The 24,416-nt window shown below is 40.0% G+C and overlaps 2 protein-coding genes across 3 annotated transcripts in view; one reads left to right on the top strand and one right to left on the bottom strand.

Annotated features, from left to right (window-relative positions):
* LOC139467111 (phosphatidylserine synthase 2-like) overlaps positions 1-13,279 on the bottom strand; it is a 52,007-nt gene extending 38,728 nt beyond the window's left edge. The window contains exon 1 of one of the 2 annotated variants that reach the window (XM_071248829.1): positions 13,194-13,279. The gene's annotated coding sequence lies outside the window, so the exon portion shown is untranslated. The remainder of the gene's footprint in view (positions 1-13,193) is intronic. The other variant, XM_071248830.1, reaches the window with a different exon arrangement.
* A 406-nt stretch (positions 13,280-13,685) lies between these two features.
* On the top strand, positions 13,686-23,215 carry LOC139466760 (NEDD8-conjugating enzyme Ubc12). The gene is made up of 5 exons (XM_071248425.1): positions 13,686-13,899; positions 16,873-16,967; positions 19,014-19,156; positions 21,394-21,457; positions 22,431-23,215. The coding sequence occupies exons 1-5, from the start codon at positions 13,797-13,799 to the stop codon at positions 22,569-22,571; spliced, it is 546 nt and encodes a 181-aa protein (XP_071104526.1). The 5' UTR covers positions 13,686-13,796; the 3' UTR covers positions 22,572-23,215.
* The last annotated feature ends 1,201 nt before the right edge of the window (positions 23,216-24,416 follow it).

The raw sequence follows: 24,416 nt of genomic DNA, 5'->3' as shown, positions 1-24,416 counted from the left end.
TTGATGCATGTCATCGATCCCAATTGCGTGGATCGATGCTCATGATATCAATCACTGGATTGTCTGGTCCAGACTGGATTATTTACAGACCGCCGTCATATAGCTGGAATATTGCTGAGTGCGGCGTTAACAAGCCTGACTACCCGATCCCATTAGTCGCCTCTGACAACAAGCATGGGTTACTGAATACCTCTTCTAGCCCGGATCTTCACAGGTTTCTATTGCTTGTGAAACACAAAACATCTTTTGTGTTACAAAACATATATATTTCTTATCTCTATCATCGGATCATGAAAAGTTAAATTTACCCACAACAGCAATAATAATTATTATTACAGCTATTGAAATGTTTAACAAAACATCAATCTATCATAACAGTTGTCAATATTTTAATTTTTTTTATCAGATTTTTGCCAGAAATTTATCAAGTTAATGCAACACCTAATTACAAGACACATTTACCTGGGAACGTCTGTTGGTGTTGAAGGCAGCGGCACAAGAAGCATGCATATAAGCTCTGTGTTCCCGTGCACAAACTAGAAGAATCTGTTATCTAATCACCTGAGGTCAACACAAGTCCTCACACCATCAGGTCTGGCAATTTCCATTCACAAGCATAATTTTTCCCTAACGTGATTGACTGAGTGAGCACAGGTGTGAGTGAGTGAGTGAGTGAGTGAGTGAGTGAGTGAGTGAGTGAGTGTGTGAGTGAGTGAGTGAGTGAGAACAGGAGCATGCAAAGGAAGGAAGTAAAAGAATGAATGAAGGAGTGAGCAAGTGAAGGAACGAGTGAAGAATTTAGAGAAGAAATGAGTGAAAGAGTGAGCAAAGGAATGAGTGAAGAATTCAGTAAAGGAATGAGTGAAGGGATGAATGGAGAAGTTGGTAAAGGAATGAGTGAAGAATTCAGTAAAGGAAGGAGTGAAGGGATCAACGGAGGAGTTGGTAAAGGAATGAGTCAAGGAGTTGGTAAAAGAAATGAGTCAAGGAGTTGGTAAAGGAATGAGTGAAGATTTCAGTATAAGAAGGGCTAAAGGAATGAGTCAAGGAGTTGGTAAAGGAATGAGTCAATATTTCAGTAAAGGAATGAGTGAAGGGATGAACAGAGGAGTTGGTAAAGGAATGAGTCAAGGGGTTGGTAAAGGAATGAGTCAAGATTTCAGTATAAGAATGGGTAAAGGGATGAATGAATGAGCCCAGCAGGGAGAAAGTGAAGGAATGAGTAATGGAGTGAGTGAGGGAGCTAGTGAAGCAGTGAGAGAGTGAAGGAATGAGTAAAGGAGTGAGTGAGGAAGACAGTGAAGCAGGGAGAAAGTGAAGGAATGAGTAAAGGAGTGAGCGAGGAAGACAGTGAAGCAGAGAGTGAAGGAATGAGTAAAGGAGTGAGCGAGGAAGACAGTGAAGCAGAAAGAGTGAAGGAATGAGTAAAGGAGTGAGCGAGGAAGACAGTGAAGCAGAAAGAGTGAAGGAATGAGTAAAGGAGTGAGCGAGGAAGACAGTGAAGCAGAGAGAGTGAAGGAATGAGTAAAGGAGTGAGCGAGGAAGACAGTGAAGCAGAGAGTGAAGGAATGAGTAAAGGAGTGAGCGAGGAAGACAGTGAAGCAGAGAGAGTGAAGGAATGAGTAAAGGAGTGAGCGAGGAAGACAGTGAAGCAGAGAGTGAAGGAATGAGTAAAGGAGTGAGCGAGGAAGACTGTGAAGCAGAGAGAGTGAAGGGATGAGTAAAGGAGTGAGCGAAGAAGACAGTGAAGCAGAGAGAGTGAAGGAATGAGTAATGGAGTGAGTGAGGGAGTTAGTGAAGCAGTGAGAGAGTGAAGTCGTGTGTGCAGGTATAATATACACAGAAAACAATGAAATGTGCACACACTAGGACCTCACAACATGAACTCACCAACGTGGAACCGTCACAGATGCTGACATCAAAGAAACCCAGCAATGGAATTTACTATGAATAAACTGATAATGACAATGTTTTCTCTGATACCATGCATTATCAGCTTTGTTGTTCATGGGATGTTGCTGATTTGTCACTTCGTAGTTCACAGTTCCTAATATTGATTACTGAAATCATTGCACCGGAACAAATGGACAAGAATCAGCTGTGAATCCATCAAATATAAGTGTCATTGAAACAAAACTGCAGCCATTCAGTAACAAATAATTGATTGCCAACAACAGTGGCACAAAGCCACATTCAACAGCTTATTTGTCTGTTACGATCGTCTTAGGGCAACAACAGTGGTAAGTAAACTTACGTTAAAGTATGGGAGTTACGATCGTCTTAGCGCAACAATAGTAGTAAGTAAACTTACGTTAAAGTATGGGAGTTACGATCGTCTTAGCGCAACAATAGTAGTAAGTTTATGTTAAAGTATGGGAGTTACGATCGTCTTAGCGCAACAACAGTAGTAAGTCTATGTTAAAGTATGGGAGTTACGATCGTCTTAGTGCAACAACAGTAGTAAGTCTATGTTAAAGTATGGAAGTTACGATCATCTTAGTGCAACAACAGTAGTAAGTCTATGTTAAAGTATGGAAGTTACGATCGTCTTAGTGCAACAACAGTGGTAAGTTTATGTTAAAGTATGGGAGTTACGATCATCTTAGCACTACAACAATAGTAAGTTTATGTTAAAGTATGGGAGTTACGATCATCTTAGTGCAACAACAGTGGAAGACTCTGTTAAAGTATGGGAGTTACGATCGTCTTAGCTCAACAATAGTAGTAAGTCTATGTTAAAGTATGGGAGTTACGATCATCTTAGCAACAGTAGTAAGTTTATTATGTTAAAGTATGGGAGTTACGATCATCTTAGTGCAACAACAGTAGTAAGTTTATTATGTTAAAGTATGGGAGTTACGATCATCTTAGTGCAACAACAGTAGTAAGTTTATTATGTTAAAGTATGGGAGTTACGATCATCTTAGTGCAACAACAGTAGTAAGTCTCTGTTAAAGTATGGGAGTTACGATCATCTTAGTGCAACAACAGTAGTAAGTTTATTATGTTAAAGTATGGGAGCTACAACACTTGGGCCAAGTATGTGGCTCTTCCCTCACGACCCTCAGGAATTGTCTAGGTTACACAATACAAACAAATCACAACAGGTATCCTAAAAAAACTTCCCATTACATTACCACTTAGTTCGCCATCAATCACACACAACACTAGGCAAACATACATAAACCGTCCATACACACTTCAAAGATCAATACACATTTCAACAATCCATATCAATCAATAAACTTTGAATGACATGTACACTTTGCAACTTGAGTTTCCTTTCAATCAAACATCATACCCTACATCCAAGATTGATACACATTTCAAGCATCCAGATCAATCAACTGACCAAATATCTGATCAATCAATCAATCCGTCGTCAGAATGACCTTGATGACACGGCATGACAGCCACATCCAGCCATGCATGACATCTAATCTAGTCTTGTCCAGATGCAAAACCTACTTGGAGCTCCACTTAAACAACGATACAACATAACTCCTACAGTATTCTCAACATCACAGTGGGGTCATGGTGACCTAACTTTACGATGCTTTGATCTTAGTGAACAGTAGTTTGAAAACTAGTACACACAATGCTTCATCACATTAATAATACATTGTATTTCCTGGTAAAAAATAAATGGCATTCCAATGGCCTTGAGTGCGGTTCCTTTCAGAGGAAATGGGTGGTAATGAGTGACGACTGTTAAAGCAATGGACTCATTTAGACTTTTAATTATATCCCGGTTCAGTGGTGGGCATTGACATGCCTCAAAGTTAAAACATAAACATCTAAAGTTTAATTTAAATCATTCAATGATGATGATGAGGAGGAGGAGGGGAGGGAGGAGGATTGTTCCAGGATCACCGAAACCCTCTTTGCCGCATTTTTAATAATGCCGTATTCGACGTAATAAAGGCCCTGCTCTAATAAGCGACCACGGTGAAATTTGCTAATATATTGGCTAGTGAACAATCTCAATTAGCACCCCTTCCAATTGATTAATGTACACAAGACTTATTTATTTGTGTATAATACGCACTCGTGTGTTATATGCACCCTTAATTATGGGCAATTAAATCCTGGAAAAATGTCTGTCGTCTATAAACATTTCAGGCTGTCAGCATAAACCACAAAATTTACAATCTTTCAACCCAAATAATATTCTATTAAGAGCCCCTATTTCTAATTTTGAGACCGCCCTGGGGGCTTATTACGTCAAATAATAATAATAATAATAATGATAATAATGCCTGGTAACTCAAACACTTGATGAATACCTTCATTATGTTCATCACTAGGCTAATTAAGGGATTGCAAATTTGTGTCAATCCAGGATCCTATGATCGAGGGTTCGAATCCCAGATGCGCCCTAGTTTTGATTATTAATTTGTCAGCACTATATCCGTGGGTATCCATTAAGTAAAACCATTATGAGGATTTCATGCCAGTCTTCTTGCACTTTACTCTGAGCCAGGAATTAGCTGTCCATTCTAAACCTGCACTTCAACAAGTAAAACCGACGCAGATGTATGTCATAATGCAAAATCGAAAAGAAATCATATATCGACCATATCATTGTTTAAATCAGAGAAATCACTAAAATCTGAGGATTCTGAGAGTGGAATCAATAAGCCCTGAAGCTACTTCTAAATTCGAGAAATTTCTCCATCATGTAACTAACACTGCTGTGACACACAAGGACGATTAGGAACATCAATATTGTTTCACCATGTTCACTAATCATTGTCAACACTGAACAGCCCAAAGGCTGCCATATATCTCCCCATCCGAAACAAACAAGGATCCTCATCCATGCCCATGTGCTATTAACGAGATCAAACACGATCCCATGAGAGTCTCACCAAATAAGAGGAAACGTCAGGAAGACAGAATGATATTAAATGTCCGGACACATGCTGCCCCTGTAGCTTTGAATGATGACTCCACCACTGAGTCACACTTCCCCAATGTTTTCCCACCTCCGACTATAAAACATGATGAAGACTCCATTCTCCAAGGGAGCTATTCATCATGTCCAAAAACATGATAGGACATCACTGCTTAAAACAAAAACACAGCTCGGAAAATATTCCCACCAGGATTCTCATTTAAGGGAGTGATTTTAGGACAGAAGCATGCATGTATAGACAGGCAATAAGCAAGGAATGTTTGTTTGTTTCTTTGTTTCTTTGTTTCTTTGTTTGTTTGTTTGTTTGTCCCTGCAGCTACATGACAGCAGTTGGTAAATAATCGAGTCCAGATCAGACAATCCACTGATTCATATTGTGAACAACAAACCACACTGTTGGGGTGACAATGACATCTATCAACCAAGTCACCAAAGCCTGAAACTCGGTCTATTTGGTTGCCTCTTGCCACCAGCAGAGACCTCCAGGGCCCACTTGCACAAAGCCATCTTAGCGCTAAGATTATCATAAGCCTATGTCAAAGTATGGGAGTTACGATCATCTTAGCGCTAAGATCGCTTAATACAAGTGGGCCCTGTTCTAACCCGGGCTCCTCACAGAGCAGGTCACAGGGATAGAGTGAGGAGTTGAGACTAGGCTCCATTCACCAATATTCCAACAGTGACTCCGGGACACCAGAGCCCCGTTCCTCAAAGCGATCTTATCGCTACGATGATCGTAAACCTATGTTAAAGTATGGGACTTACGATCACCTTAGCGCTAAGATCGCTTTGTGGAACGGGGCCCAGGAGTGGTCATCACGCACTGTACCCATGCGGGGAATCAAACCTGGGTGACAAGCAAACACGTCAACTACCACACTGCCCCAACGTCCCATGTCACTGGGGGATGCTAGACATCAATACAGCACAATACCTCCACAGGGACATCATTTAGTCCAAGAAATAAATCCCATATTTTTAAATATTTATTGTGAAATGAAAATTATAAAATCCAAATGGAGCCCAGAACACTGCTAATTTCAAGAACTGAGAATTGACAAATCATTCTGGACTCGAGAGGGAATCCTTTTTGAATTTATTCTCTTGGTTCTGAGAGAGACTACGGCCCACTTGCACAAATCGATCTTAGCGCTAAGATGATCATAACTCCCATACTTTGACATAGGCTTACAACAATCTTAGCACTAAGATGGCTTTGTGAAAGTGGGCCTTGGAGGTCTAGATACCAGACACGAAAAATGGCCACGAGGCCTGGCCCTTATTAACAGGCAATCATTTTCAATTTGCTTTCCCTTCACGAACCATGTGCTGACCTACTCAGTCCAGCCATACACTGATCGCAAGTGGTATGTCGAGTGACACGTTACTGTGACACTTACTGATATCGGGGGTTAACCAGTGCAGTATTCACCTCTACTGGTATAGAAGGTTGACCAGTGCAGTCTTCATCTCTACTGGTATAGAGGGTTAAACAGTGCAGCCTTCATCTCTACTGGTATAGAGGGTTGACCAGTGCAGTCTTCATCTCTACTGGTATCGAGGGTTAACCAGTGCAGCCTTCATCTCTACTGGTATAGAGGGTTAAACAGTGCAGTCTTCATCCCTACTGGTATCGAGGGTTAACCAGTGCAGTCTTCATCTCTACTGGTATAGAGGGTTAAACAGTGCAGCCTTCACCTCTACTGGTATAGAGGGTTAACCAGTGCAGCCTTCACCTCTACTGGTATAGAGGGGTAACCAGTGCAGCCTTCATCTCTACTGGTATAGACATGATAGAGGGTTAACCAGTGCAGCCTTCACCTCTACTGGTATAGAGGGTTAACCAGTGCAGCCTTCACCTCTACTGGTATAGAGGGGTAACCAGTGCAGCCTTCACCTCTACTGGTATAGACATGATAGAGGGTTAACCAGTGCAGCCTTCACCTCTACTGGTATAGAGGGGTAACCAGTGCAGCCTTCATCTCTACTGGTATAGAGGGTTAAACAGTGCAGTCTTCATCTCTACTGGTATCGAGGGTTAACCAGTGCAGCCTTCATCTCTACTGGTATAGAGGGTTAAACAGTGCAGTCTTCATCCCTACTGGTATCGAGGGTTAACCAGTGCAGTCTTCATCTCTACTGGTATAGAGGGTTAAACAGTGCAGCCTTCACCTCTACTGGTATAGAGGGTTAACCAGTGCAGCCTTCACCTCTACTGGTATAGAGGGGTAACCAGTGCAGCCTTCATCTCTACTGGTATAGACATGATAGAGGGTTAACCAGTGCAGCCTTCACCTCTACTGGTATAGAGGGGTAACCAGTGCAGCCTTCACCTCTCCTGGTATAGAGGGTTAACCAGTGCAGCCTTGACCGCTTCTGGTAACGCCTGCACAGGTGTAAACAATGATTTATCAACATTGTGATGTCCTGAAGTAAACTCTGTAAACATGATCATTCAGTGCTATGTCACGGCGAACAATTTGGGACACCCTTCGTCTCAATGAACATTTAATTCCAAAGGCTAATTATTGCCATTATAAATAACTTATAAGATCAACTGTTAGACCTATTGTATCGTATATTGACTGTCAGCCATCCCGAACGAGATGTGCAACTATGTCAATGATTAAATACTGTTGTTAATATTTATGACTAAATCAGATGACCTTGGCTGTAAGCCTTAGCCCAGAGATGCAAGAAAGGGAGAGAAGGTTGCACCTTCAGCCTAGCTAAGGTTAGATGAGGTGCTCCGGGGCACCAAGACAACAACCGCCCCACCATGAGCTGACCTGGCACATAGTGCTTCTTGTGTATATATAACTACCTGTATAAAGTAAACTTGTCTAGACTGAAAACCATGGACTTGAAGTTATCACTTCCAACAGAGAACTGTAGCCAACCAGTTGCATATAGGAATACGCAGATAATCATAAATCAAGTCACATCAATGTGTTGTCAGCTACATCAGGGATGACCATTGCAGCTGTACATTATAATTCTAAACAAAATGGTGGCCATTAGCAGCTTCCATTCCCATACCGGCGTTAGAAATTGGCACTAGACCCATAGTCTTTGCCAAACTGCCAATAGTTGAGACATCCAAAGCACGAGTCGAAATTTGCCCTTTTTAGGGTTTTGCTATATATAATTATAAGGACTAGTGGACTAAACCTGTTAGTTTCTATCGCCGCATACAATGATATCAAAAGCTTACATTCCCATACAATGATACACGTACCGTATTCGACGTAATAAGCACCCCGCTCTAATAAGCGCCCACGGCAATATTTGCTAATGTATTGGCTAGTGAACAAACCCAATTAGCACCCCTTCCGATTGATCAATGTATACAAGACTTATTTATTCGCGTATTATACGCACTTGTGTGTTATATACACCCTTAATTATGGGCAAATAAATTCTTGAAAAATATATCTGTCGTATATAAACATTTCAGGCTGTCAGCATAAACCAAGAAATTTATCTTTTAACTATGTTTTTTTCACCAAAATAAAATTCAAATAAGAGCTCCCTATTTCTAATTTTGAGAGCGCCCTGGGCACTAATTACGTCGAATACGGTGTGTGAAATATTAGTTAAGTATTCGTGGCCATCGGTAGTGTCTTTTGATGTATCTCAAATTTATAGTTGGGTTCTATATAATCAAGACCAACATATATATTCTACTCCTTGTGTGCAACGCGTATTTTTTATCCTTCCATCTATTTCCAAATAAAAATATAATGTATTGATAAAAAAAGGACCCGAGGGACCTTGTTTTCGCACAATTACCTCGTCAAAAGAACCGTGTATATCCGGGTAGAGAATAGGTCTTCACAAACCCTTGCTTGTCGTAAGAGGCGACCACGTTTGTCTTAAGAGCAAACCAACGGGATCGGGTGGTCCGATTAGGTGAGGTGAGGTGAAATTGGGTTTAATGTCACGTCCAAGATTATTGCACTTATATAGCGACGTGCATGCACGTGTGTGTGTGTGTGTGTGTGTGTGTGTGTGTGTGTGTGTGTGTGTGTGTGTGTGTGTGTGTGTATGTGTGTGTGTGTGTGTGTGTGTGTGTGTGTGACTAACGGGATCGGATGGTCAGGCTCACTGACTTGGTTCATGCATGTCATCGTATCCCAATTGCGTGGATCGATGTTCATGATGTCAATCACTGGACTGTCTGACCCAGACTTGATTATTTACAGACCGCCGTCATATAGCTGGAATATTGCTGAGTGTGGCGTTAAACAACAAACAAAGGACAAAGGATTACATGCTCAGGGCTAAGGGCTACAGGTATTTGAGTAGCTACTCGCCTGTTATCATTCCCATTGGTATTTCATCATTTCTTCCAATTTGGGATATCACGATATCAGTAGTATCATCAGTCTGTATCGTGATACGAATCGTATAACAAGATACAAGTGATACTCAGCTCTACTATTGGGTTTCGTAAACCAATGACAGTACCATTATAAAAAAATAATTCTGCTTGATACTGTTTCAGGTGACTTTGAATTTGTATCTGTCGATGTGATGCCCCAATATGTCACACATGAAATCTACCTGGATTACGTCATTAAAGAGGCACTCCGGCATCTACGTGGCAGTCTAACACTGCCAGGTAGGGTTCACCAGCTGCTGCGAGTTGATTTGCTCGCTAACACAACTGAGCAAGACAATAGACTGGCTTCCGTCTGTAAGGACAGCGTAAATATACTCTGAGGCAATACACACATTTCTGAAAAATGATTGGTTAGAAGATTTCGATATTACAAAGCATGCATGTTAATTAATTTATTCAACCTGAACAATCAGACAAAAAGAACATGGAGGCTCATCGATTGTCTTTATTTGGAAATACCCCTCATGGTTTAATAAAAAAAAAAGTATCCCTGCAGTGAAAGCATTTTCGGATTTCGGATTGTGTTGATAATACTATGACTGAGATTGATTTTGATCCTTTTTCTGTGTTTCATAGCTTGATATTTAACCATGCTGTGTTTATAGACCATTCACATTTGGCATTTAAGATATTTTAACTCCCCTGGGCCTAGTCTATTGGATAGTGCTGTAACAATTCACCGGTACAGATGATATCGATACTTAGGTACACACGATACTTAAATTTCAGTTTGTGAAAACGCAAAATGCTATAAATAGAACAGGAACTAATAGAGTTACCTCCCATAATGACAGAACTAGAATAGTGCCACCTGTAAGCATGGCAGAACACAAGGATTAGGTACAGGTAGCTGAGGACTCATCGAATAACCATCCCTTCATTTAAAACTGTTTTAGTCAGGTGGTTTTCTTTATTAAAGTTTTTAAGATAACAATGGATAAATGTATAAAGAAAGACCATCTAGAGCTGTATTTCAGTGATTTCATCATTTTTTCCTATTTGAAGTGGGGTATCATGATACCAGTAGTATTGGTCCGTAACGTGATACGCATCCTATCGCAAGATACCAGGCGATACTCAGCTCTACTATTGGGTTTCGTAAGCAAATGACAGAACCATTATAAAACATAATTCTGCTTTATACTGTTTCAGGTGACTTTGAATTTTATCTATCGATGTGATGCCCCAATATGTCACACATGAAATCTACCTCGATTACGTCATTAAGGGGGCACTCCGGCATCTACCTGGCGGTCTAACACTGCCAGGTAGGGCTCACTAGCTGCCGCAACTGAGTGACATCTGTTGATGACATGCCCCAGCGAAATATGCCTAAGTTATTATAAGCCAGATGAAGCACTTTTTCGCATTATTCACTGCAATAGAGTTCATGTATATATGATGCCACACATGGCATAAGCTCATACCAGCAATACATGTCTAAGTTATTTATAAGCCAGATGCAGCATTTTTTTGCATTATTCAGAGTCCAAGTATGTGTGGTGCCTGAAATCAATCAGTTAAAAAAGTTCTGTAGACATACAGGTACGCAAGCTGAAAAGTCTACACTCAGCGTTAAAAATTGGTACTAGTCCTATAGTCCTTACCAAACTGCCCAATAGTAAAGATATCCTAAGGACTAGTAGAAATTGGCCCATTTTAAGGGTTTTGCTATATGTTATCATTATAAGGAGTAGTGGACAAAAACTGTTAGTTTCTAACCCTGTACACCAAGTGATTCATCTTCCCGAGGCAAGAGAGTTAACTGACTATAAAAGTCCAGTTTTCACCCTTGCTGAACTAGGCTGGAATTCCGGAGTTACATTTTTGGATGGACTAACGACTCTATGCATAGTCCAATCAAAATCGTGCACCGAAATCAAAATCCGGTTCGTAAACTGTCGTTCAGATTTCGGTTGAATGCAGGATTTGCAAAGCATGTGCACTACTATGTTTTTTGTCATACTATTTTTATAATGTTTTTCATACAAGCGACTCAAAGTAAATTTGGTTATGGTGATTAATTTTTTGCATTTTATTTAAATACAACTTACATTTATTTCTGTTTACCCTGGGATGGTCAAATGACCATATTTTGTCAATTCAATTGTGATAATGTCTCACCATGCGAGACGAGGCAATCAGGCAAAACTTTGTTACCATCACGAGATTACAAGCCCCTCCATTACCGTCAAGTTAAAAATAGAATCTAAGATGCACCACATGATCAGTCACATGACAGGAAGTTTACAAACAGCAGCCAATAGATGATCAATGGATACGATCGTTAAAGAAACATGAATATCATGAAAATAGTCGTCACGTGTGCTATCTCAACTGATCAATGAGACTTGACACCTATGCAAAACACCTGAAACAAACTTCCATCATCAGTAGAGAAACGAACACGAGACTTAATATCCTGAAATGCTATATATATTTTAAATAGTTTGATTGTTACAAAGGCATGTGACATCTAGAAGTCTCTTTGTTCAAAAGTTCAAAAGGGCTGAAAACATCACAGCTGACAAATTATGCCACAGACATAGAAGCGAAAAAAACATAGAAATGTACATTGACTTTCATTTTCTTTTAATCCCGTCAATTTTACTAGGTGATGACAGTAAAAATCACAATGTTTGGAATTCGTTATCACAAAAAACTAAATGGACAGATTTTTCAGTCAATTTGTAAAATAACTGAAAATTTGGACATTTAAAAAATTGAAATTATTAGCTGTTTTACACACTGACTGTAACATAAACACACAATAAGATAAGCAATGCTCAGGCGAACTGTCTAATTTGTGTTACAAGTCAAAATAGGGAAAATGACAAACGCGCTATACCAAGCATGTGACTCATTAAATCTTTGTCACCATTACTGATGCTACCCCCAAAGATACTGTACCTATATCTGACTATTATTTTCAAGACAAAACTATATTTTATTTTGATGATCAATGTGACAATTCGCCCTTATACTATCAATAAAATAGACAAATGCACTTACGTTTGGCGCAGCACAGGTCACGAACGAATAAAGATTTCTGGGATATTATCAGTGTATACGCAGGAAAACAACAATAACAAAGGCAACAACCAGTCCTGGTGAATTGTCAGAGAGCAGTGCCCCTTTAAGTGTGTGGTTACGTATATTTTAGGGGCTTGAAAAGAGGTGTCTCAAAAACATGTCTCATAGGGATACTTCATACAATGATACATTCTATATTTGAAGAATACCATCCTTTAAGGGTTGACTTTGAAGTCCTGCTAATGTGTTTGTCCTTTGGGTATTCATTATCAATACATGCAGGTACATGATGACACAGTTGAAACATGCCAATAGGTCGTGTCAAAAATCAATTGTAACAGCATGGAGATTGTTGGAATATGTAAAATTTCGGGAATTCTAACAAAAGGTACTTCCTTTTGTGTTCAATGAAAAGGTAGGCCTATATAAAATATGAATTATAACAACAATCGTTCCGTAGAGGAAGCATGAATTAGCACATATGTAGATCTACCATTAAATATGTCAAAGTTATTAACAACCTGTTACACTGACTCATCGCAAAGCTATTGATCGAGATAGTGCGAGATCTGCTATATAGTACAACATACTGAATAAATGTCATTTAATATACATACACCGTATATTCTAGACAGACGTGACAAAATTACAATACAACGGTCAATAGGCCTATAGGTTATCAACGCACGTTGCAAATGATACATGACAGCTACCTGAGATAACTACGGTCAAAGTCATCCAAAACATATTTATAATCTGAAAAAAATATCCAGCAAGTGTCAAGCGTAAATATCATAAAAAATTATCAACTTTTCTGCATATGAGTTGTTAACTTACAAACAGGTTCCACTATTCCCAAGACGAAGATAGGCGGACCCCAAAACATGCGTCTAACTGCTGACTGTCGCTCAGCACAGGTGTCTATAAAATTACCAACCAAAACAAACAACGAAACTTGTTTTCTATCATACAAAACAATCATATAACTTTGAATAGATGCTCGGAATAAACATGTGTGTTATGTATTTATGCCTTGTTTTATCAAAATAATTAACGATGGGAGGTATATAATAATTCCTGGTAAAAATCATTGAGTTTTTTTCATAGGAATCACAATTAACTGACACCGGCCACATACGATGCAATTCACGTTTCGTATGTAAAAATACCAATATATTGGATGTAAAACTATTTTATGTATTTACAGACAGTTCTAAATTTAAATTCTACCGATATCTTATCTTTAAGTATCATGTGTGCTTTTGATTGAGTTTTATATTATTCTCATATGTTTTAAATAAACAGCCTAGCTCTGCATTGACATGTCTGTGTGTCGCTTCGGAGGATCCTGAAGTTTCGCGAAGATCGTGATCGTTTCATTTCTTCTCATAGGAATTCTTAAAAATACGGTATTTGTAGTGATAGGTTCTTGTTATAGTCATGATTAAGTTATTCTCACTAAAACAACAAAAGAAAGATGGTGAAAGTACCACAGCAGAAAGAGGGAAGAAAGCGTCCGCTGCGCAACTCAGAATTCAGAAAGGTTTGTGGTGCACCTATAAATAGATTTTTGTCATAAGTTCTGAGAAAAGAATTTGTTTTGTTATACGATATACATTTAGGGAAAATCGGGATAAAGTAATTCACAAGAATGAAATGGAAACGACTCAAGAACCTGTTCATTAAACATTTTGAACATGAAATAATTTCACATGACAAGGAGGCGGACTAAACGTTATACAATGAACAAGATGAACTGGTACTAGTCAGTCTAGTGATAGCAATGGCATTAGGAATTGTACTCGTATTAAGTGGAGCATACCCTTTATCCTTCCAAACAGGTAGTACTTATATTTTTTAAGGACATTTGGTACTGTGTCCGCAAATGCCTAGAAGTATGGACCAATCTTAGTTTGAGCTAGTTGAGCAATATGAAGGAATATAAACAGTGTATGTTGTGAACAAGTATGTTTATGATCATGATGATTATTATGGGAAACAACACACATCAATAACACTTCATTTCAGTGAAACATGACCCTGTGTTGTATACCCTCCACTAGGAGACATAGATAAACAGTGAGTGAGACATAGTGAGAGAGATTTGGGTTTGACGCCACTTTGAACCGTATTCAAGTTAAATCACGTCATGACAGCTTGAAGTGGAAGGATGATGCAGATCTTAACGTTTACTACTTAGGGGAAATCACAAGCACAGGTATGGTGCTGACATACCTAGAAACATAATCAGGGCGAACAAGGATTCAAGTTCAACCCACAATCATTGTTTTCTGGCATGCCCAGTTTGAGCTAGTTGAGCAATGTGAAGGAATATAAACAGTGTATGGTGTGAACAAGGATGTTTATGATCATGATGATTATTATGGGAAACAACACGCATCAATATACCTAGAAACATAATCAGGGCGAACAAGGATTCAAGTTCAACCCACAATCATTGTTTTCTGGCATGCCCAGTTTGAGCTAGTTGTAGCTGCTTAGACGACTGGGCCACCCGTGCCCCTAATAATGGCAGAGAGTACTTATACTGTACAGTTGCATTTGACTGTGAGACATACACTGTTGAAGTACCTTTAGAACTGAGTACCACATCTTCTCATGAGGACCATCTCTGCCATAATCACAAGTCACTGAGACAAGCAACCCTTATTTCTGAGGATCTGTCCGACTCCAACACACGACAATTGGAGGAGCACCTTCAGAATTCAGTGCCACACCTTCTCATGAGGACCATCTCTGCCATAGGTCACATGTCACATAGGGAAGCAGCCATTTTTTCTGAGAATCTGTGTGCATTGATATATGCAATTGGAATATCGTGACATGCATTAACCAAGTCAGTGAACCTGCTCACCCAATCCCGTCGCCTCTTACAACAAGCGGAGTCGTTGTAGTTGTCTTAAGGCAAGCTTGGATTGCTGAAGACCTATTCTCAAACCGGATTTTCACGGGTTTGATCACCTACAGAGGTTTTCGAGTAGGCATATTGTCTCGTAATTTCACTTACTATGGTTGTGAGAAGGCATTGTGTCTCATGACTTCACCTACTTAGGTCGCAAGTAGGCATTGTGTCTCATGACTTCCCCTACTTAGGTTGCAAGTAGGCAGTGTGGCTCATGACTTCACCTACTTAGGTTGCAAGTAGGCAGTGTGTCTCATGACTTCCCCTACTTAGGTTGCAAGTAGGCAGTGTGTCTCATGACTTCCCCTACTTAGGTTGCAAGTAGGCAGTGTGGCTCATGACTTCACCTACTTAGGTTGCAAGTAGGCAGTGTGGCTCATGACTTCACCATCTTAGGTTGCAAGTAGGCAGTGTGGCTCATGACTTCACCATCTTAGGTTGCAAGTAGGCAGTGTGGCTCATGACTTCACCATCTTAGGTTGCAAGTAGGCAGTGTGGCTCATGACTTCTCTTACAAGGGTTGCGAGTAGGCATGATGTCTCGTGACTTTGATCTACAGACACTTATGAGTGATCCTGATGCCATTTGGCGCACTTGTCCCTTTCCGTAATCTACAAGATACTTTGTGGTGAGGAATTAGCCGATATGGCATGAGCTGAAAACGTCTCCGGCTTGTCATACCAAAAGAAGTAAATAAGATGTTGCTACCCTGCTTGGTGCTCGGCATTAAAGGTCTAAAACAAGGACTGGTCGGCTCGGAGTTAGTATACTGTGTCTGAGTTTGGTATTCATGTTAAACTGCGGCATGGTATCTCAGTGGGCTAGCACTATAAAATCGGCATTAGTCCGGACTAGTACACACATACACACGCATATGAGAGAGAGAGAGTTATCACTTATGCTAAACAAGATCTGAGGACGTCCCATTACGGGTCACAACAGAACAATCTTTCATCCAGAGTGTCGCTTACCAGATCAGGAAAGTGATTGGCTATGTCAACTTCTTGTTAGCCATTGGTCGGTCAAAGTTTGCAAAGGGTCGTTCTGATGTGAACTGTCATCTCAGATCTTTAAGTAGTAGCAAGAACTGAGATCTGATTTCAATGAGAATGGAAACATAGGTACACTCGATAGGCAACCCTGTGTCTACACTGTCTAGGCTGATGTCACTGGGAACTATTTTGCCACTGTATCTTGCAACACAATTTCACAAATTACATCAGGGTTTTGGCTTTAAAATGTATGTAGTCCTGAATTCTAAAGGTAGGCCACACTATTAAAATCTGTCACCTGTTTAGTGCTGGTTGTCATGGTTATTGCCCTGAATAAATGTATGGTCCATCATCATAATCATGATAATCAGTTCTCAAATTGATTATTGCTTGACTGTGGTCCTGCTTATTCTCTAACCACCAAGACATACATTGATATTTTACGTATGCAAAGATAAATCAGTGGCAAGAATAGTGTCCAACATGTCCAACACCAATTACATCATATGTTTTCGTAATTTCACTAGCTTAGGGTTAATGAGATGGTGAAATGATACTGTGAAAAGTAGTTCCTTTATTTTCATGTAATCTTCTGTTACAGATATCAATGAACTAAATCTGCCCAAGACTTGTCAAGTGGACTTCCCTGATCCAGATGATCTACTCAGCTTCAAACTCATCATTTCCCCAGACGAAGTAACATTTTAAATTCGATCATCCCATTACCTGTATCCAATGCTTGTGGGTGGTGGGGTAGCCTAGGGGTTCAAGTGTCCTGCTTGTCACACCGAAGACCCGGTGTACCAGGCTAAACATTCCCCTGACCAGTGATTTCCCGAGGAAACTTGGCCAAGGTCACCTCTTCCCTGGGTATGAAATAGCCTATGCTAAACCCTCCCTGGGGAAGGAATATTCCAGGCCAGTTCTTCCCCAACCCTGACCAGATCTTTCCCCCTCAAATTTTAAGCTTACCCTCCCTACCTTTCAATTTGAGGGTGGAAAGTCTGGCCAGGGATGGGGAAGACCTGGCCTAGGCTGAACCCTCCCTACCTTTCAATTCGAGGGTGGAAAGTCTGGCCAGGGATGGGGAAGACCTGGCCTAGGCTGAACCCTCCCTACCTTTCAATTCGAGGGTGGAAAGTCTGGCCAGGGATGGGGAAGACCTGGCCTAGGCTGAACCCTCCCTACCTTTCAATTCGAGAGTGGAAAGTCTGGCCAGGGGTGTGAAAGAATTGGCCAGGGGGATGTTTCAGGCTGATACACCAGGTATAATTCCCCACATGGGTACAATGTGTGAAGCCCATTTCTCGTGTCGCCGGCTGGAATATTGCTAATAGTGGTGTATAGACCATACACACTTAGTCACCCTATGCTTGTAGTAAGTACTTGCTAAACTGGGGGACTGAAGTTGCCCTCTATGTACATTGTGTGTCATTTCAATCAACTTGTATGGATCATTGCCTTCAACTATCGGTTTTCTGGTCAACAAGTTACATTGTTTGACATGTTGCGGGCAACAATTTAAAACATTCATATTCCAATGTTTAGTGACTTAGGTCACACAAAGATTGTACTCATTCATTTACAGGTACATTTTGGGCAGCTACGATGCGGTGTTACATAACTGACACATATCTTGTACTTAACACATATTTTCTTTCCCTTCAAGATCATCAAAACCATTATCCACCCCTTTTGACTTCAGATGTCCCCACAATATATGTACCGTATTTGACGTAATAAGCGCCCACGGTGCAAGTGAACAATCCCAATAAGCACCCCTTCCGACTGATCAATGTACACAAGACTTATTTATTCGTGTATAATACACACTCATGTGTTATATGCAGCCTTAATTATGGGCAATTAAATTCTGGAAATATATATCTGTCGTATATAAACAGTCAGGCCGTTAGCATAAACCTTGAAATTTATCTTTCAACTCTGTTTTTTCCACCAAAATAATATTCTAATAAGAGCCCCCTATTTCTAATTTTGAGAGCGCCCTAGGCGCTTATTACGTTGAATACAGTAATTCAAATAAATATTTTCAAGACGACACCATTTACTAGGGGTGACTATTGGTTTGGAAATCACTAATTTATGCGATAACTATTGATATTGAAAGATACTATTATAACTGTTGATATTGCAAGCAACTATTGCGATAAATATCGATAGTTTCAGTGTATCATTTTAGATGGATTTTCGAGTTGAATTAAACCTTGGACTTGAAGTTTCCTTTGAATGTGTTAACCATAACAATAGATAAAAAGTAAAGTTTGAGATATGACTCATTTGTTTTTTTCTTTACCTTAATAATTAAAGAAAAAGAAACTTCCACATTACCATGTGGAAATTACTACCACTCATGATCAAAAGAAAAACAAATTTGAACAGCATTGCATGTATTTTATCACGTTTATTGAAACTGTGAAAAATACTATCGAAACTATCGATATTCCTAAGTGAAGTCAATACTATTGATCAGAACCTGATTTAACAATCGATTTATTGACTTTAAGTGCTGACCAATAGCAATATATCGATATTTCAATTTATTGTGGCACCTTTACTGTTTACAAATTCAACTTAATTGAAGTGATGTAATCTGTCATGTTCATGATGTTTGTACCTATTGTTTTGTTTGCTTCATATGTTGAGAGATTGTAAATCTTAAGAATCTGTGTGGGTTTTTTAATACTGGTCATTGAGATGGTGACATTGTGTTATGTCTTTCAGGGTTTTTACCGAGGTGGCAAGTTTATATTCAGCTTTAAAGTAGGGCCCGGCTATCCTCATGATCCTCCGAAGGTGAAGTGCGAGACCATGGTGTACCACCCCAACATAGACCTAGAGGGCAACGTCTGTCTCAACATTCTTAGGTAACAACACTTCAGTAACCCATCAACTGTCTTGCCATTTTCCAGTGAGTTTTTTGCCTGGCTGGACTAAAGTCAGAGCATCGCCCAGAGAGCAGAAGGTCGGTGGTTTGAGCATCGGTCGCATCTACCAAGAGACATTTAAAGATGGTACCTTTTGTTACCATGCCTGCCATTCGGCATTAAGGGGGAAAACTCACAAATAAGCAAGGCAATTTGTTTCCTAAAACACTTACCTTGAAGCATATGTTGATATATTTTCTATCATCATCTTTCTCTCTCCTTATCAGGTTGAAATTATCAAGAGGGTGTGGTTTTTGGCTAATAAAAAGAAAAATTTGATAAGTAAATATATTGTTGCACAATTTATTTTATCATCCAAAACTGGCACCCACCGGAGATATCGCTTGGATTAGATCAAGCGATATCTACACTGTAGATATCGCTGCAATGAAATTACATCACAATGCTTTGCAGACCATTGTGACGTCAGTGGTTACCATGATGTCACAATCAAATGACATCACTAATGGCTCTGCTACTGAAGCTGAAAGCAGTACTTTTTACACTGAAGACCCTGCTAATTACTGTCTACAAATTGAAAAAGTTGGAAGAATGATGTTGGATGATAAATAAAATCTCAACCTCGTGTCTTTTGATATCAAATATATCAACACTCGTTGATAAAAGTGGCAAAAATCCTCGGCAAGCCTCGGAATGTTTCCACTTTTATCAACTCATGTTGATATATTTGATATCAAAAGGCACTCAGGTGAGATTTTCTATATACAAGTACTTGTATTTGAAGGCAAGAAGTGTTTAAGTTTGATTGGTTGGTTGGTTTGTTGTTTAACGCCGCACTCAGCAATATTCCAGCTATATAATGGCAGTCTGTAATTAATCGAGTCTGGACCAGACAATCCAGTGATTAATATCATGAGCATCGACCCACACAATTGGGATCGATGACATGCATCAACCAAGTCAGCGAGCCTGACCACCCGATCCCGTTAGTCGCCTTTTACAACAAGCAGACTCGCCTTTTACGGCAAAGATGGGTTGCTGAAGACCTATTCTACCCCGGATCTTCACGGGTATGAAGTGTTTAAGGAGGTGAATCATGTTGCATTTTGTCATAAGTTCATTAATTGCAATGTGGATTTGGATTAGAGATCATTTGGGAAGACACTATGGAACAGCCCAGAGCTTAACAATATAAAAATCGTTTCTAGGGAGCATCACCGAGATACAGTTACCGCAGCTAGCTGCAGTCACATTGTACGTGTTCTATGAGGACTAGTATTGACACAGATCAGAAAACTACCCCAATGACGAATGTTTATTTTAAAAACTGAAATCCCTGTGTGTTATAAGAAAGAGAATTTGTGGATGTCAACTTCTTTATTAAGACGAAACCCAACGTTTCGGAGTATATGCTTACTCCTTCATCAGGTGTAGTGTGTTATGTGACTGACATCATATCATCTGTGGTTATTTTTGCGATCAGAAAGGATTCGCCCAATCTCATTAAAATCAGATCTTAGTTCTCGCTGTCACTAAACAAAGATCTGAGGACATCCCATTACAGGTCACGTCAGAACGACCTTTGATCCGACCAATCAAAGCATTGCTTACCAGATCGTGAAAGTGACATTCGGAATGTGTTTCCTAATCATGCAACCTCGAAAACGTTAACACGGAGTATTCCGAACGACAGTTACGGTCCGTACGACTGATTCTCTCTCTCTCTCGCTTCCGTGGGATAAACATTTGAACGGAGGAGGCTTTGCACAGTACGTGGGAAGCACTGCCATACAATCTCAATATCGTATATTAGACATTCCGGTATGTTCGTTGGTTCAGTTTTCAAAATTTTAATCGAGTATTGTGTAAACATATTTTTCAAGCGTAGTCTGAAATGGAAGTCGCCAGGTTGAAACAAGTGCCATAAAGCTTGAGAAAGCTGCTTTCTAATTGGCTGATGTCGACTTCTTGTTAGTCATTTCAGTGATCAGTCAAAGTTCGCGAAAGTGTCGTTCTGATGAAACCATAAATGATATGTCCTCAGATCTTTGTTTAGCGGCAGCGAGAACTTAGATCTGATTTTAATGAGATTGGGATTCCCCCCACATTTTTGGTGTACCTCATGCGTCTATTGGTGGTGTCCTCCGACTTCTTTTGAGTAGTATACATGTTGCCTTGTTCTCAGTGTTTGTAATGGATGTTATTATTTGTTTCAGAGAAGATTGGAAGCCTGTTTTAACTATCAACTCTATAGTTTATGGATTACAGTACTTGTTTTTGGTAAGATCCTCTTTAGCTTACTTCTTTATGTAACAGTAGATGGTCATGTGACTGTTATCCATCTAGGGCCTTACAGCAGGGGTTGATCTAACTGCTAGCTCGCTGGCCCATGGCCAGTTAAAAGTTTAAAAGGCTTGATGAAACATAAAGTAGATGGCCTGTCTGGCTAGTCAAAATTTCACCCATTCTCTCTGTATGTTTAGTTTTTTTATTTGGACATGAATCATGTAATTGAGATGAGAAAATATTTAGGGGGAATCTTGGTAGAATGACCCAACCGGCGGCCATTTTGTAATGTTCTGTACAACAACATCTTTATTTGATCATAAAATCGTCATGAAATGAGGCAAATGGAAGCAAGGTTTTAATCTGCAAATGACGTTTTTGGGGTGGGGAGGGAGGAGCCGCCTGGGTATCTCAGTCATGGCCTCTAACATTCAGTTTTTTGCCAGTTAGTTTGCAGAAGGGCATGTAACTTTTGAAAGCAGCAAGTCCTGCTAGCTACATACGAACCACTGGATTGTCTGGTCCAAGCTCAATTATTTACAGACCGCCATCCCATAGCTGGAATACTGCTGAGTTCGGCATTAAAACTTCAAGAAACAAAGAAAAACAAAGAACTGTATGGATGACGTTGCCTCCTTTACAGCATGTGGGGGCACGGGTGGCCCAGTCGTCTAAGGCGCCGCGATTCGCTGTGCAGAGTTGCGTCCCTTGGGCACGCCAGAAACCTATGATTGTGGGTTCCAGTCCCGGTTCGCCCTGATTATGTTTCTAGGTTTGTCAGCGCCATACCCGTGCTCGTGGGTTTCACCGAAGTGGTAAACGTCTGAGACCTGCATCACTTCGGGCTTTCCTCCTACATTAAGCTGACACGCCATGATATAACTGGAATACTGTTAAAAGCGGCGTTAAACTCTAGTCACTCACTCACTCACTCGTGGTCTCATGGTGTCTTGTGTTGTGTTTGCAGGAACCAAACCCCGAGGATCCTTTAAACAAGGAAGCTGCCGAGGTGTTACAGTCAAATAGGAGGCTGTTTGAACAGAACGTTTCTAAATCTATGCGAGGAGGCTATGTAGGATCTGTACTTTTCGAAAGGTGCTTAAAATGAGGATGGTTGCTATGGCGACGCGACGGAGTAATTTGTTGTCCAGAGACCTGAAGGGTAGTGCCTTGCTCTACCTTACGTTCATGCACTATGCGTTGTCGGAATTCTTACCAGCTCCAACGTATTGTGACATTTTGTGATCACTGACACCCCATGTCCTGCATGGTATGGTGTGGTTTGAACAAGTGCTGGGAAGCTGTTTGTATTTTACTGAAAGGGAAGCCAGTCAATATGCCATTTTCTACTTCTCCCAACAACTGTGTCTATGAACTTATTTATGTATTTGAGGAGTCAACTTGAAAAGTTTCCAAGATAAACGCCACATTTTCTTCAGTAAAATACAAACAGGGGTATCATTATTTTGCCTCTTTGCATATATCGTCCTTGTCAATTTTATGACAGGTGTATAGGGATTGTGTCAAAATATTTATATCATTTCATGATAATGACTTCTGTGTGAAATATGAATTCCTGCATTTCCTGTTTGTTGGCAGTAGATAATCTGTGAAGCAAGTTGTTGTTGAGAATGATGTTAAAACTTTTGACATGGTCCCCACTATTGAGATGCATTGTACTGAGGCTGTATCTAGAAATATATGAATACTGTCCTATTCATCTCTTTAATAAAGAAAACAGCGTGTATACTCTGTTCTGCAACTATTTTATTCTGTACGCAACAAGATTAAAATTATATCAAGAATATCGGATTACAGGTTTCTAGCTTGAAAAACAAATGAGTGAATACCTATCGTGATTAATGTTTTTAGCAAGTCATGGGTTCTTCATTTCCTCATAAATATTACAGTGGTTTGTTTTGTCTGTAACCATGGTAACAATACAGGTACATCAATTTCAGTTCATATGTGACATTATCAAGGAATATTTTTGTATTGTTCTTTGTTTTGTGGTAAAAACATTAAAAGATTGGATGTCATGAAAAGCATTAATATTATCATGATTATCATGATATTACAGTGAAACCTTGTTAACTCCGATTTCGGTACATAATACTGCCAATCTCATTAAAATCAGATCCTAGTTTTCACTACTGCTGAACAAAGATCTGAGGACATCCCTTTACGGGTCACGTCAGAACGACCTTTCGCGAGTTTTGACCGACCAATGAAATGATTGACAAGAAATCGACATGAGCCAATCAGAAGGCAGCTTTCTCGAGCTTTACGACACTAGTTTCAATCTGGCAACGACGCTTCGAAACATATTTTGACATATTCTCGATTAAAAGAATTAAAAACGATAAGAAGAACATTCTGGAATGGTTTATAGATGGCCTAGATTGCATGGATATAATCATAAAATCCATAACTGTTGTTCGGAATACCGTGTGTTAAATATTGCATGATTAGAAAACACATTCCGACGGTTACTTTCATGATCTGGTAAGCGACGCACTGATTGGTTGGATGAAAGGTCGTTCTGACGTGACCCGTAATGGGATGTCCTCAGATCTTTGTTTAGCAGTAGCGAGAACTAAGATCTGATTTTAATGAGATTGTAATACTGCTTGATGCTAAAGACAGTTTCCTGTCAAGATATACTACTCAACATTGTATAGGGATATTTTGAGTGTCAAGGAGAGGACGGGTGGCCCAGTCCTCTAAGATGCCGCGAGTTGCATCCCTTGGACACGCCAGAAACCTATGATGGGTTCGAATCCCGTTTCGCCCCGATTGTGTTTCTAGGTTTGTCAGTACCATACCCGTGCTCGTGGCTTTCACCGGGCATCACTTCGGGCTTTCCTCCCACATTAAGCCGACACGCCGTGATATAATTGAAATAATGTTAAAAGCAGTGTTAAACCCAACTCACTCACCCACTCACGCTGAG

This window comes from Haliotis cracherodii, unplaced genomic scaffold (assembly GCF_022045235.1).
Source record: "Haliotis cracherodii isolate W230 unplaced genomic scaffold, xgHalCrac1.p SCAF_19, whole genome shotgun sequence".
Taxonomy (NCBI): domain Eukaryota; kingdom Metazoa; phylum Mollusca; class Gastropoda; order Lepetellida; family Haliotidae; genus Haliotis; species Haliotis cracherodii.
The sequence above is the reverse complement of the archived record's forward strand: the minus strand, read 5'-3'. Positions and strand labels throughout refer to the sequence as shown.